The following is a 16815-nucleotide window of genomic DNA, read 5'->3' on the forward strand; positions in this document are numbered from 1 at the left end:
TTCATTAATATATCTTTATTTATATAATTACCTTCTCCTTTTCATTCATTTGTGATTCCTTTTATCCACATATTCTTCCTTTATACACATATTCTTCCTTTTATCTAGCCTTTCCTCCAAACTCATCTTAAGCCAACAATGTTTCCCTATTTTTATCTATTTCTCCCAATAAAATGTATCAAGGTTAGCGCTTTTCATTTTGACCCTGAGTAAGGGGAAATGGAGGCTTTCAATTTTACCATTTTACAACTGGCTCGGTAGTAGACAGCTAAAATTTGGGGGGCTCGTATAGCCGTTACCGAGATAGGCTTAAGAGGGGAATACGTTCGATGTTGAGGAAACAGAATGAATGTGATTTAAGGTGGGCCATCCCAAACGAGAATGACGAGACGTTGAGACGGCACATTGGCATGGCGGATGTCAATCGATTATTGAATCGGCTTCATAATCCAGATCATTGTTCCTGTCAAACTGCTGGATTTTGCGAAATTCACTACTTTTCTACTCTCTATTGTCACTGTTCCCCTCATTCTCCTTCTCCTTCCTGCTACGCGTTCCAATTTGTCTGAGTAATCTGCGCCAGCATCTGCTCTCCTTTTCAAAATGAACGATCTTTTGAAGGTAATGTGCGATTGTTTAGAATAATTTATATGTTTCTCCAATTCTTTTTTGTCAGGGATTCGTGAGTAGCCTAAGAATTTTTGTGTCTTAGCTGGGCCTGAATCCATACTCAAATCCATCTTTTGATAACTATGTTAAACATATTCAGCAGGCAAAGGATCGATTTGTGTTTATTGATCCGCCCTATGCATCTGCACACTGCACATGCTTCCACGCTTCACTAAAACAAGAGCTGAAAAGCTGCTTTGATAAACTTTGAAAGGCCAAATTATTACTGAAAATTCGAAATTGTCAAAGTCATACACGTGGTTAATATAGGTTGGACTCTTACAACAGACTTCTGATGTCATGGACATACGAAATTTTTATATACTTCTAATATTCTTTATACAAAGTAACTCATTCCTTCCGAACAGAGAACATTATTGGCTGTCTAGATCTTGGAGCCAATTACTCTTTTCTTGAGCTTTCCTATCCTTGATCTGTTTTAGCATAATGCTATGCCCGCTACTCAATGGTGCAGCCTTTATTAAAAATCGAACATTCTCTCAATTTTATCATTCTGAGCGTTTTGCAAAAGGCTGTTCTCCTTATGCTTGATTTTATAGTCATGTTAAAAAAGCTTCTCTTCTAAGACAGCAACCTGTAGAAGCCCTGTTACTGGTTGAGGAGGCCTCTGAGACGGGCACCTGCAAGCCACAAAATGTGCTTCTATTAAGATGTTGTCCACCTCATTTGATGAGAGGATTGTTTTGTGAGCATACTTGGAGCTCCCTCACCCATTTTTCTTTGGGCTGTCGATCTTCACAATAGATTTGGCTGAATTAATAGCGCGTGATGTGCTAACCATTTATGCGATCAATGCTAAATTTAAGCATTCGCCTAGAAACAAAGGCGGTAAGTCATGAGTGTCACATGAAGTGTTTAGCCTTTGGAATATTCTCCAAATATTCTCGTTCGAGCATTTTTTAAGGGGGTGCGATGTGATTTAGGGTCTCATGATATACAGTGGTTCTTATGTGGGATGTGATTTAGGGTCTCATGATATATAGGCTTTCTAAGTGTTTTGATTTTGAGCACTCTTAAAAGCTACTGGAGACTAACTTATCAGACTACAATTTAGCAAGCAATCAAAGATCTGGGGAGTTAATGAATTCCAGTGGTCATTATTTTCACACGGGACAAGATATTCATTGATTTCTTAAACAATACAGTGAGCATTTGATTGGGTTCATCGCCCATGAAAAAAAAACCAGTAACATTCTGAAAGAGTCGGAAGCTAACTGAACCTGAAAATATTGGCTATAGTCATTACCCAAATACAACTGACTATAGATGTGGAATAAAAATGTGTATTTTTTCCCTTTGAGAGAGTACTTGTGAAACCTGAAATTAACATAAATTAAATCTAATCTACTATCACCAATACTTAGAACAACCTAAACTCTCGAGGGAACCACATTTGTTTGGAGAAGCCACATCCCTTCTATGCAATTCCAGAGGAAACCTTCCTCTTTCAAAGACCGTTTAAAAATGAATATTCAAGTTTTTATAATGGAGAATGCTAGGGGATAGAGAGGAAATGTGCTGGCAATAATCTTCCTGACCCTCAATGTATAACCAACTGATCAACTACTCTCATTCTGTCTAGTTAAAACTTAATACTGTGCAACAAATCCTAAACATACTTCTAACTAGGTGATAACTGTACCTTTGTTATAGGAATTTATCTGTTTATTAAATATTTGACTATGTGCACAGATCGTAATTAAAATTTTTAAAGGCAGTACATTCCGTTCTTGATTTTAGGGGAATGTCTTTAATTTACTGTTGACTGACGTTGAATGACTGTTGGTTCATTAGAAGTCCACTTTCTGTATTTGATTTGTCCCCAGTGGGTGCCCCAAGATATCAGTCATCCTTAGCAGGCAATGATTTTGGACTGACACTAAACTGCATGACAAGGATCCAGTCAGGAATTAATATTAGTTTGCCTTCATCATTTGATGGGAGCAGGGTTGGAGAAGCTTGTACTCACCATCCAATCACCTTCTTCACCCAGGAGACATGGCATTTATTGTAGGTTTTTCGCTGATTGAAGCAACTTGAGTGTGTAGGCTACCAGACTGACTTTCAAAAGAATTTTAGAGGATCAATAATATTAGGGGGACCATTTCTTGGAAGCTCTTTTCTTGAGAGAAGTCTGTTTGTGTAATTGAATTTTGACAAAGGCTCAATCACTTACCTCGAATTCTCTCCCATCCAATCATGAGCTGTCTGCATTTTTTGTTGGCTTCAAGATGAAATCTTGCATAGATGGTACCTGGGCTTCTTGTAGGCCCCAATTGAAGGGAGACAGTTCATAACTGTAGAGCACCTTATGCCGAGTCATACTTATGGACATTTGTTAGGTGGTGTTATTCCAGTTTCTGCTAGTACAAGATGTCAGACCAGACTCTTTTAAGGTCAGCTACATAGTAGTCATAATGATAACCCTCAAGTGTCTTGTTTATAACCATTGTGTGATCAGTTTGAGGATGGTAACTGCTGCTTAAGGATAAGATTGTCGGCGAGCTGAAATAATTACCTTCAGGAATCGCTAGTATACTGTAGATTACTAGCATTAAATATGATTCTTGGTAACTCATGTAGTTTGTAAGTGTGCTTCATTAAAATAACTGCTAACTGATATGTCTTGTAAGTAGAATCAATGTCAACGAAGTGGGAGTATTGGTTATCCTATTAGCTATAACATAAAGGCAATTTCTACTATTGACTTTCAGTAAACTAGTAATGAAATCTATACTGAGGGCTTCCATTTTTACTTGGAAATTGGCATAGGAAGGGACTGAAGCATTACAGTATTATGCAGTCTCATTCTTCTTCTGTTGGCACACGAACTGTCATACATTCTTTGAATCCTTTCATTTGTGTGTCTTTCGTCACACCCTCAAGTAGGTTTGAAGAATCACATGTATCTCACTATGACATAGTAAGATTTTTAGCTATGACTTCAGGTTTGAATTTTGAGCCAGAGGTAAACAGTACTGTATCATGGAAGATCAGTTGATTTGAGAATGTGAAAGTATTGTCCTTTTGTGCTGCCTATGTATCTTCCAATAATGCATCGAATACATCATCCTTTGGATACTCTGCTTCAGTCTCATAATGACATTCAAATAAGACCATGGAGACAGCATTTAGGCCTGGAATTTGGGTAAGGGCATCAGCTGTGCATTCTTCGAGCCTTGCAATATCATGTATCTCAATGATGGCATAATGTGGTTTTTACCTATGACTTCAGATTTGAATTTTGAGTGGGAGGACTACACTGTCATTATGGAAGATCAGTTAATTGGAGAAAGAATAAGTATTGTCCTTGTGTGATGCTTATGTGTCTTTTAATAATGCAGCCAATTCCTGTAACATCCCCTTTTTACCAGCCTTAAATAACAACTATCATATCATTGAAGACAGTTACTTTCCATATTCATGAGCACAAGAAGGCAGTCATAACAGTTACTTTACATGTTCATATGAAAGAGATTAACGGTTATACCGGTTATCTGAATTACCTTAACCAACAATTGGATGGACATTTGACCAGCAAAAGTAGTATATATATATATATATATATATATATATATATATATATATATATATATATATATATATATATAGTTGTCATCATAACTAACCATTTCTTTATGGAATGAGAGATCATTCTATGCTAATATAGATACACTATTTTTCATAATCACATGAAGATAGTTTCACAACTACTTTACATTTTCAGATGGAAGAGAACCAACAACTATAACAACTATATATATATATATATAGTTGTCATCATAACCAACCATTTCTTTATGGAATGAGAGATCATTCTATGCTAATATAGATACAGTATTTTGCATAATCACATGAAGATAGTTTCACAGCTACTTTACATATTCAGATGGAAGAGAACCAACAATTATAACCGAATAATTGGAAAGAAAATAATTGATTAAACGATATTAACCATTTAATTTAACATATCTTCAAACTTGAAATTGCAAATTCATAAAAGTAAAATACCAGTTACTATCAGATAATGGAACGCGGACCATATCTCTATCTTGTGCAAGTCTTGGCATCTAGTGGAGAGGAGAAGCATTGTCAAGGGCTTAACCTCCCAACCGCAGACCTTTAAGTATCCCCACACAATCTCTACTAAGAAAGGGCCTCCCTACCCGGGAATAGAAATGGGACACCCTGTCCAGCCACTGGGTATCCTGGTTTTAGAATATCAACCCACTGCTCGACTATACAACAAGATCTAAACATTTGACTACCATGAGCTGACTCAATTTAAGCTCCTTTTATTACTTGCTTATTTGTTACTGATTGTTCTTTCTCTTATCATGCAAGGATATACCCGTTGCTTAATGAATATCAATACACAACCTTCATCCCGACCATGCTGGTCTTCCTGGATGAATGTCTGGGGTGATTTGCCTTAACATTATATATTCACAGCCATGCATACTGCCCAACCTGGCTTCACAAAAGATTCATAATACTTGACTTTCATAAGAGTAACTGGAACATCATATATTCACAACCAATGCATTATGCTCTACCGGGGCCTATGGCTTAGCAAAAGATTCAAATTGCTTTGTAAATTATTTACTGGTTCTTCTTGAGAGTGATGTCCCTTATCTCAGAGACATATGGAAAATGCCTATTGCACTGAAATGAATTCTCCTTAAAACAAAGTTCTGATATGAAATCAATATTCTGTTATAAAATCAATATTTTGTTATGAACTCAGCAGTTTGATATACTATCAGTATTTGAATATGAGATCAATTGTTTAAATAAACTCTTCACCTATTCGAGTTGTAATCAGATTTTTCAAGACTTATACAAATGCGTAGCTATAGTGAAGAACTAAAAGATACTATTTTCAGAGTTCAAATCCTCTTTATTTAAAATGGATGAGCATGAAAAAGAATGCATGACCTGGCAAGGGTCACTGCCTTCTGGCTGGGCAATAACCTATACTTGCAGTCTTTGATCTTTCAACAATGGCACGTAACAATCAATTTGCTTGTATGAGCTGTGGTCTTTGCACAAGGAACTATGGTGTGATCAAATGTAATTCACAAGCTACCGTGGCTGGAAAATGAATGCCAAACAGAATATTTGGATATCCTCATTCAGTTCTTTGATGTCTGATTCTACATTGGCTAATTCTTCAAAAATGTTGTTGAAATATAGTTTATTCCAAGCCTTGATTCTTACTTTAGGATGTTTGAGTTTGGATACAAAAATAAACATTTTTGACCCTTGAATTGATTCTTCACTCCACCAAACTTCCAGGAGGCAAAGGAATTCCTTATCTTGGAACCACATATTTTCAAATTTGAAAGGGATTCTATTTGACTTGGCCGCCTCCCCAATGTCTAGATAGATTAGGAAGTGGTCTCATCCTTAAGTGGGATTAATTCCCGCTGAGAGGTTGTAATGAAAGGAAGAAAAATCACCAGTGAAAAGAAATCTATCCAATTTTTCTGCTATAAGATTAGGTCCTGATCTCGTATCGCTCCAATTGTGGGAGTCATTGGTGAAACTGATGTCTAATAGATTGTTGGAGGATATCCAATTCTTAAAATCTCTAGCAGCTTGGTTGAGGGATCTGATGTCACCAATCTTTTCCTCAAGACATGTGATGGCATTGAAATTGCCTCCAATTATAATATTGCTAGAGTAATGTACGGAAAGAAAGTCAATGAGTTCTTCCCAAAGTTCACATTTTTGAGATGTAGAAATAGGACCATAAACATTGATTAGGATGAATTTCGGGTTAGAGTTAATTACTTTAACCTGCCCACTCATTGGCCAATTAACATTTGGAGTGAATTGAATGAGTTTTGGGTTCCAGATGCAAGTGAGGCCTCCGGATGCAGGGATGACAAAATGGCCCCATTCTTTCCAGATTCCTAATTTCCTATTCAAATGAGTCAAATCATCTGAATCTAACTTTTCTTTCTCGCAGCAGGATAAAGTCAAAATCAAAGGACTTGAGACAACGCTTTAAAAGTCGCTATTTGATAGGGGCATTAGAACCCCTAATGTTCCATGAAGTGATCTTCATGGATTGTGTGGAAGGCTCTTCCCTATCTCGGTGTTGAAGATGGAGGTGAGCTTGGGCTGATTGCCAACCTCACCACCAACCTCACCATCTTGTTTTCTTAAGTTGGATCTAGATTTCTTGCCTTTCATCTTGGGGGTTTTATCACAGCTGGGTGATTTGTTGCCGAGGGAGTTTTGCAGCGATCCCAAGGATGTTGTGAGAAGGTTGGACCCTTATTGCTAGAGACTCTGGGAAGGGGGCTGATTCGGAGGATTGTTCAGAGAGCTCTTGACAAGCTTTCAAATTTGGGCTTACCGGAGAAACACAAGGGAGATCTTTTTCCAAGTTAGACACTTGATTGAGACCTATCATATCATAGATTGAAGCTAGTTCCTTCAATATTTGATCAGAATCACCTTTATCAAACTGTGTTTTTGGGGCCGAATTTGAGGCATCTGGGAAGCCTATCTTCCAGCTCCTATCTCAAAAGCTCTTTTTGCACTTCTTCATGAGTATAATGAAATTCTCCCATCAAGTCGTTGAGCTGGAGCAATCTAGTTTGACGGGAATTAATAATTTCTGCAACCTCTTCTTTACTAGCTATGAGTAAATTCTACAAAGGTTGGATCACTTCTTGAGGAGAATTGTCTTGGGGGGGTGGAGAGATAGTCCATGAGGGAGGATATCAGGTTGAATCTTGGTTGAAGTAGCCATCTGACAACAATCTAAGTCTATGAGAGGGGGAGGAGAGGAAGAAGATCTCTCGGGGTTGGAATTAGTGATGACAACCAATCAGATGATAGGAATAGGGGAAGCGAGGGGGGGAAGAGGAAATTTGGGGTGGAGTGGGGGAGGGAATTGAAAACAAAATCTCCTGTGCAAAGGAATTTGATCATTAGAGCTAGAGATGAAGATTGGCTTCTAGGGGGGGTGGAGAGATAGTCCACGAGGGAGGATATCAGGTTGAATCTTGGTTGAAGTAGCCATCTGACAACAATCTAAGTCTATGAGAGGGGGAGGAGAGGAAGAAGATCTCTCGGGGTTGGAATTAGTGACGACAACCAATCAAATGATAGGAATAGGGGAAGGGGAGGGGGGGGGGAGAAGAGGAAATTTGGGGTGGAGTGGGGGAGGGGATTGAAAACAAAATCTCCCGTGCGAAAGAATTTGATCATCAAAGTTGGAGATGAAGGACTGGCTTTTAGGGGAATCAAATTGAGGGAGCAAAATATATTTTGTTGGGTAGAAAACTCTTCTAGTAAGATTACTGTCATTGATGACTCCATGATAGGGTTCTGGAAAGATGCTGAATGAAGAATTACCATTAGTTATAGTCATCTTCAACAATTTAAATCGAGGATTAAAGATGGGGGAGAATTTTACAATCCTCTTGATAGGAGCTAGGGTTTTTAAACCCTAGAAAGGAGCTGAGACAATCCTTGATTTGTTGAATGGAATCCTTGTTTAAAAAGGATGATGGGAGGATTCCCAGATTATACCAAGTGGCCGTTCTTTGTAGAAAGTAGGAGTGGGGATTGAAATTATTGGGGAGATCCATAAAAAGGAAAGGAAAGTCCACAAAAAAGATGTTGCCATCTTCCACCAGGAATGTCTTAAGATTTTTAGAATAACACTCTATACAATAGAAGTCACAATCAAGGTATTATATACTTACCTCGCGTGAGAACTCATAATCCCCACCAATCGATCATCTTTGATTGATCTTTCCCTTTCCAGTGGGCTAAAAGTTTAAAAGAGCTTGATGAGGCTCCAAAATTTGGACCTTTGTATGATTCCACATTTGCTGCCGTCTGAATTAGGGTGGGGGGTTCGTGATCTTCTAGGGTCCACATATCAATTGGAAATAATCATTGGTTTGCCAAGAGGGACTTTGTTTGCTTTGGATGCAAAGGAAGAAGCCAATGAAGATAAAGGGATAGCCTAGATGCTCGCCTCTCTGTGCAGGAGGGCTTGGTTGAGACAAATGGAGGGAGTTGTAGGGCAAAACATGCTTCTTCTGTATCGAAGACAACTCTCCCTTCTAGTCATTGGCGGAGGGTTGTGCTTCCTGTGGAGCCGGGGAGAGTTGAAAAGCACTTCTGGCGTTTTTAGAAGGAGCCACTTCTGTTTTTTGCTAACAACTTGAAACCATGTAATTTCACAAAGTGAAGGATCACAGATTGGGGGGAACATGGTGATCTCCATTCTCCATGTAAGGGAAATCATAGGGGATGTGAAGGGAGACAGAAGGAAGAAAACAAAATGCCACTTGAAAGATTAAGGAAAAAGTTTGCAATTGAAGTTTGCACTCATGTATCAATAATGTTACCTAAAATATCTTTATATAATATGTTATACATTTCTTTTTCTTGGTATAATAATAATAATTTATATTCATCTTATATAAAATTGTGACCAGCTACTTGAAAGATTTTCAGTTTGTAAATGATGTTTCTTGAGTAGTGGTTCACGTGAACCCATCTCCCATATGAATGAATGACACACTTTCCATCAATTTATTTAATTTGCAATTCGAGCTTGTGCGGTGTGGATTGTCTTTTTTCGGTTGTACAATAAAATGCGCTCAAAAAGGTCATTGAATTCCTTGATAAATAATATTTTAAATTTTAAATTATGATTGAACTCATTAGAGTTACCATCTATAGGAGGGCTTATGGGTGTTCACAGCACAGTAACGAGGGTCGCCATGAAATCACCTAAATTGCCGGTTTGGCGATTTGATTCATGGTTCCTGATTTTTTTGATTTGGTGAACCAAATCAGCGATTTCATTGCATGAATCGCCAATTCATGCAATTCATGCAAAAAATCTCCAAAATCACCTTTGTGAATCGCAAAAAATCAGTCATGTGGGTAGGTTAAAAAGTCAAGTCAAATTTTAATAAAAATACATCGTTTCCTAATGTTTCTTTTGCCTTTCCTTTTTGTTTTGACCCTAAAGGGCCTTCTAGTTGTTTAGCATGAGTAGAAGAGAGGAAAAGTGAGAGAGAAGAAGAGAAAAGAAAAACCACAAGTTTGCAACCAGCAAAAAGGAAGAGCACCAAAGAGATCAAAAATCCATTTGGGGAGGCCATAAGATTGCATTGGGAGCATTAAGGAGTCAATAGCAACATACGTTTCATGGATCTTCATCTTACATACATTTATGATTTGATGTCTTATGGATCTTCATCTTACATACATTTATGATTGATTTGACTCACTATGATCCTATAATTTCTATTTACTTCAGCTACAATTTACATTTTATGTGTAATGTAGTTACGTATGTGATGGATTTATCATTTATGTTCCATGTTTATGTATGTTAGCTTCTATTTGATGATGTTATAGTGTGTTTAAGTTATATTTAATAAAGGGTGCATGAAATAAGTTTTAAATTGTTAAAATCTTTAAATTTTAAGGGTTCTTTTAATTTGCTGATTTGTGGCTGATTTGATTTTGATTCGATTCTGATTTATGGCCGTTTCGTGATTCAATTTGGCCTTGCTGATTCTGATCTGATTCCGATTCTCGTTACTTTGGTTCACAGTCAAAAGATTTATATTAAGAAATCCTTAGCTTAGTGGTTTAGTTATAACTGATATGGAAATAGGTGGGGCAAGTGTGGGTCCATTTTCCCACTTTATGACTTCTAGCACCTTTTACAATGAAGCATTTTCTGATTGTATCTCACATTTTTCTTTCTAAAATGCAAGTACACAAATCTGATGGCATAGATGTCCTGATTGGTGAAGTTAAGGTATTCTTTGGTGTGCTTTATGTGGTATCGGTATCATATATTTAGGTAGAAATTAGGCAATTCACAATGAATATAGAACAAAGATCATCACTGTGATCTCTTGATCTATGCTCGATGAGATATACGCTAGACTTCACCAATAAACACCTTTTCATCTGTATATATTCAGAAATGGACACTTGAATTTAACTGAACCTTTTTGTTGTCTGAGGATTCCGAGTAACTGAAATGAGTATATTTTTCAACAACACAATTCGCTGGAACTTCAAGTACTTTTAAGCAAATTGTGGCATCTATCAGGGGCATATAAAAAACTGACAGGGAACATTATCTTTTGATTTCTAGGCATAGTGAAGCGCTTATGAGACTGTTTAAAACTGGACCAACTGTTTAATTATTGTTCTCAATCACTCTAACATACATTTCACTAACAAAAAACTAATCATCTAATGACTGTAACCTGATAAATATAAAACCGTAATAGATTAAAGTAAGTAACAAAAAGTACGCTGCTTCATGAACATCTGTTGAATCATAGTATACAACAATTCCCCCCATCATCAATCAGGAGAAAACCAAATGATCCAGACCATCAAAATTCAAATAATGTCTTTATGAACTGTGGTCAATCCCACCCTTACTAATCCTACACAATGGAGAAAAGAAATGTCTGATCAATTTTAAAACAGAGAACTAGTTATTGCATTTTTTTAGCTCGCCTCTATTAGAGAAACTACAGCAGTTTTTCTGAGCATACAAGTGGACTTTAGGTCAATATGTACGATAGCAGGTTAACTGATGACCATTGATGGTACAGACAGATCTATGAACGACCGTTCATAACAGTATATAAATTCTCAATATTGCACGAACTGTTCCAACACAGAGAAAGAAACTATTCCGGATTTGAAATTATTTAAAAATGAAATTTGCAATGGAATTTTTGTTCCTGAATTTCACTTTTCAAGATCAGAACAACGGGTTGCTGTTGGTTTGTATAGAGGACGTTCTGTGTCTGATGTGGTAGACTGTCGGGGGGTTGAGCATACTTATAATTTGCACGTGGTCAGTTAGTCTGAGTCGGCAGGAGGTGTTAATGGGTCGGCACTGGTTGTCAGTTTTATCATTATTGCAACATTTATTGCAGACAAGTTTATCCTATTGCCGTTTCAATTTTCATAGTATTATAAGATTTGTTTACATGGATCATTTTCCAATGCCCCTGACAGCAGATATGATTCAAAATATTTAATAGAGGTGAGCAAAGACAAACAGGTTTTATCCCTATTTTAACACGAAAGGCATTTCTTATTTGAAATTCGTCCATCTGATTTCAACCATTGACGTTATGCACTGATGGATATCACATTCAAGACGATGGGGATGATATTGTCTATTCATCAACCATTGCAATAGATGCGAATATGGTTGGGGAATAGCGTTAGGTATAATTAACAGGGATGATGGCCAGAAAATTACTGTGCAGGATGTTGTAGATAGGACAGGGTGCTGCGGCTTAGGAGTCTGATAATCAATCAAAAAAACCAATAAAGCTATCAAGTTTTTACGGGAACCTTCCCAAATTTCTGAAAAATTACACTGCCCAAATAAATGTTGAATCTGTATGCAACTTTTTTAATATTATATTATCTTTGCAAATTTTGAATGCTCTTCCTAAACCCTGCTGCAACTGTATTTAATTTCGCTAGAACGAATTCCATCTGTGCTCTATAATCGCCCCTTTATTGGGGATAGTGCAGTACCAACTTCAAGCGTCCTGTTACAATTTTATTTGCGACTTTCAACCTTTCACTTTCAGTAGTAAGAACATAAGGAAACCCCGTTTAACATCAACATCAGTCATCGGAAATCCTACCAGCTGTGCGCAATTTCTTCTTCAAGCTAACTACGATATTCCTGGCTTGTAGCTTGCAAAATTTTACGTATTTTCTGTGTGATGTTGACCAATCCTCCATATCTTGTAGTTTAACTCAACTCAAAGTGAGGTGCTTTCTGTACACTGTGCATCTTCTTTCCAAAGACTCAACATCTAATCTTATAAAATGTCAGAATATTTCTGTAACAGCATATCTCAACCCAGAATGCATGTTTTGTATCTTTGTATACTTTCATCCTTAGATACTATCATTACTGTAACGTGCAACAGCTAAGATATATAAATATAACATCAATTTTTACAGAAACTTAAGCCATTCAATCAGTCATTCCGTATTCTTTTATGCAATTTTTCCAGTGCCTTGTAGTGCGGTTTTCAGAGACCCTCAAATAAAGAGCAAGGGAAAGAAAACAGAAATTGATTGACCATCGAGGGAAGGCCCAAGCATTTGTGTCTGCATGCGGCTTGTGAGTCGGAACCCATTAGTGAGCAACATCTTGCTAAATGCCTGCGACATTTTTTCCCTTTTCTCGATGGATAAGACTTTAAACAATTCCGCTCTCTTCTTTACCTGACAGCTGTCTGATATGCCACTTTCCGGCCAACTTGTAGTCAGCGGTACTCTTTTAACGGGTAAGACATGTCATTAACAGATCAAAGCTCCGCATATAATAGCCTATCGGCAAATGAAGTTTACAAGTTGTTTGACACTGTAAAGAGAGGGAAATGTCTGCCTAAAACCTGCATAACAACATATTGTAAAGGGAAACATTTGGGGTCTCTAGTGGGTATACGGTTTATTCTGTAATTGATTGTGTCTTGAACTATTATTAGGACTGTAATTTCAGTTGTATACCCATTTTTCTTAATCAAATAGGAATGTTGGTAACAACAAGTGAGCTATTAAATGTTGTTTGGGCTAATCCTGGTTGGACATTCCAAACTGTAGAACGTGTCGCTAAGTTATATATATCTGTCTCTTCAGTATATTATGTTCTGATTTCTTCATTGACCTCTAATGGGCCTTCTAGTGCATTCATTCCTTGACCAGATTAATTCTTAGTTAAGCCTTGTGAACTGAGTTTTGTCTTGTAATTTAGCCATTCTTTGTAATCATGTTTCTCTAGGTTTCTTGAGGTGGTAGATTATTGGTTTATACTCTAGAAGATAGATGTTCTTCAAACTTCTATAAGCTGAAAAATTTGCTGGACTAGTAACTAAACATTCTTGGAGTCTTCAATTATTTAGGAGGCTCCAATTGGAATCACTTCATCATTCTACTTATTTATACTTGTTTAACAAATTTGGTTACTGGTGTAATCGGGGTAACCATTTTGATTTGGAGTTGTGTTTCACACATTTGTACCTTTGAAAGTTTTAAATAAGCCTACGTCTGTATGGGTAGAACCCGCCTTGTCTGAAGACCCACAGAGGTGACTGTATTGTTTTTTGAACTATTTCCTGGATTGTTGTTTGGTCTGATCATAATTCCTAATGAGCGGGAATGCTTCCATTGTCTGCTCACCAGCTCTAAAGCAGAATCAATAGAAATGCTTAAAAGAAAAATAAAGAACATTGTTGTTTAAAAACTTTTTTAGAATATTTTTATGAATCCTTTACTGTGCTCCTTATTGGTTTATTTTCAGGATTCTTTTATTGGTTTATTTTCAGGATTCTTTTGAGCTGCCTAGAATGGGGGCTTCGAAAGACGAAAGAGATCTTGAAGCAGGTACCTCCATTGTAGCTAATGCTTCAGATCTTGGGATGTCAGAATTCTTTAAACAGGTATAGGCCTTATTGCATGTTTTTCCTGTTTATAAGCAACATATCTGTTATAAAAATGCAGTGTTTACTTCATTATCGTTGACTAAATGATCTGAATCAACTCTTGTCAGTTAAAAAGCTATTATAAATAGTTGGAGTTAAAAAATTATTATAATGCAGTGGGAGTTTTCTTCCAAATTTTCTTCAAAAGTCAAATGATTTTGGGAAGGTGATCAAGTTAAAAAATGTCAAATTGATTGGAAAGGATGTGCCTATCTCAATTTTTTTAAAACTATTCCAGGATACAATTTGTTTGTAGATTATTTACAGATTTTCATTTAATTTTTCAAGCTCTTCTCTTGTGTCTTTGCTTATCTTTGTGTTAAATTTTTCTTCAGGTCAAAGACATTGAGAAGTTAATGGAAAAGCTGTCTAAACAATTGCAAAAACTTCAGGTACATGGTTTATCTTCTTCCAGTTTCTTTTCAAGTCTCCTATTTTCTTTTCAATTCTTCTTTCTTCTACAGGGCAATGAATCATGTGAATCCTGTATAATGAGTCCTGTGATTTTGTGTTCATTGAGTGATTTACATCATAAATTGTAGCATGATTTATTGTAGCTTACAACACATGTTTTTAGGTCTTGTTATTAACTTATTACTCATGAAGCTTTCGAATTCTCCTGGAGCACAAAGATTTTATAACCACAGTGGAAGATGCAGTTCTCACTGCTGTAGGAAGCCATTAAAGAGCTCACTGTGATATAAGTATTGGAAAAGGCAACTGCTGGATGAGCCTGAATATGGGTATGGCTGGAGGGAATAGTCATAGGCTGCAATATTAATGTCTAGAGCAAACTGAAAAAGAAGATTTTATTTTCATTTACCTCAAAATGTAGCTCAAATGAGCATCTGAGCCAACTGATGCTATTGCAGAGTTCGTTACAAGCAATGCAATATCTAGGTTCTTAAGAGAAATAACATAGAAATTATTACTAGAAGCCAAATAATGAAAAGAAAGAGTTACCACTTCAAGTTCACATGCAGATGTCCACTTAGGGGTTTGAAATTGGGTCTTCACAGTCAGAAACTCTCTAATCTTGCTTGAACAAATGTGATTATTTTAAAATGAATCTATAGCTCAGTAGTAGAGTTTTCTATCCATCAGAAGACTCGGGGATTAATGCTAGCTTGTCTAGCTTTTCCGGTAGCTGTTGTGTGGTGAGATCATATTAGAATCTATTTCGGAATTCATCAGTTGTAGATTGCAAACCCCATTTTGGAACCTAGTTTTGGAAAAAAATGAAATCATGACAGATGATGCTTATGAACTGATGGGAGCATGCTTGGGTAGTTCGCAATCTTGCACCACCCAAAAACTTTCCTTTTAGTTTATTTGTTTGCTAGTCATTTGGGTAATTTTCCAGTGGTTTTAGCTTGCAAGTGATCTAGTTTGTTCGTTTTCTTATGTGATCCTTATGGCCTAGTGAGGCATCATGGAGATCCTTTGTGTAGGTTCACATCATGTTCCGATGTTTCAAGATGAAGTTATTTTAAGGTTGGCTCGGTCCTATACTAACTTTCCTGTTCTAACGGTCAGGGTGGTGAGTTGTGGCTTGCGATGAAGATTCATGACAATTGATGCAAATTGGCACATTATTTTATGTTGTAACATGTTTGATAAACCCTAGTGTAACACCCACGCTTGGGTACGTTGGGATGCTAGGATGTTAGGACAAGTCTCCGAGACAGGGGGACAAAGGGCCTCAATTTTGAGACGGTGACAGGGGGTTGCCGGGGGGGTGTGTTATTGTATACTATACATATAAATCTTGAAATTCTAGAACTAAAATGATGTTTTAGTATAACATACCAAATTGAAAGACCTGAACATAGCAAAATTGCAACATGAACCAGAACCATTGAACATTTAACATAGTAACATGGTACATACCTAATAGTAACATTCAAAAATAAAAATTCAAATAGTATTTCAAGAACCCATCCCGACAGCGGCGTGGTTGTGGAATGGCAGAGGTCGTGGTACTCAGGTACTCCAATTACCGGGCACGGGGACGTTATGGGGAAGGGTACTTCAAGGTTGGGGGGGGGGGGGTGTGAGTCCTTGAGTTTCACTAATAAACCCTCTTGTTTGTTTGCATGACACGATGTATCCATTTGGGCTTTGTTCTTATGATTTGTGTCTTGACCTATTTGCTTGTAATACGTGTCCTTTGTCTTGGAAATTTATGACTTGTTGGTGATGTTGTTGTATATATGTAGGGTAATAGATCTTGTTTAGGTAGTGGAAGTGTGGCAAGAATGCTACATGATTAGAGGTTAGAATATATTTGGAGAAGCAATTGGGATAACTAGGGTTTGTTTGAAGTTTCATAATTTTGAGGAATGATAAGCTGCGAACTTGTTAATGAGGAGAACGAATGTATCTGACTTGATAACAGTTGTATATTGATAATGGTGATGTAATATTTGCTTTAGGCCAACTTGATGTTAATTTACTAACGTTTCTTCTTGTTGTGTTCAATGCTTGTTAGCTTGTTTGGGCATTTCCGCTGTTACATATTCTTGCTGCAAGGTTGGACATCTGCATTGGGGTTTCTCTATGCTTGACTGCATCAAATGGTACCAGA

At 37.0% G+C, this 16815-nt stretch overlaps 1 protein-coding gene across 1 annotated transcript in view; it reads left to right on the forward strand.

Annotated features, from left to right (window-relative positions):
- The first annotated feature begins 202 nt into the window (after positions 1 to 202).
- Positions 203 to 16815, forward strand: part of LOC149552459 (syntaxin-132-like) — a 59516-nt gene continuing 42903 nt past the window's right edge. Inside the window, exons 1-3 of the mRNA XM_089788020.1 lie at positions 203 to 621; positions 14073 to 14186; positions 14564 to 14620. Of these exons, the coding sequence (XP_089644146.1) occupies positions 604 to 621; positions 14073 to 14186; positions 14564 to 14620 (189 nt within the window). The 5' untranslated portion in view covers positions 203 to 603. The remainder of the gene's footprint in view (positions 622 to 14072; positions 14187 to 14563; positions 14621 to 16815) is intronic.

The sequence above is a fragment of the Cupressus sempervirens genome, chromosome 6, assembly GCF_028749045.1.
Source record: "Cupressus sempervirens isolate cs-2001-9-10 chromosome 6, ASM2874904v1, whole genome shotgun sequence".
NCBI lineage: Eukaryota > Viridiplantae > Streptophyta > Pinopsida > Cupressales > Cupressaceae > Cupressus > Cupressus sempervirens.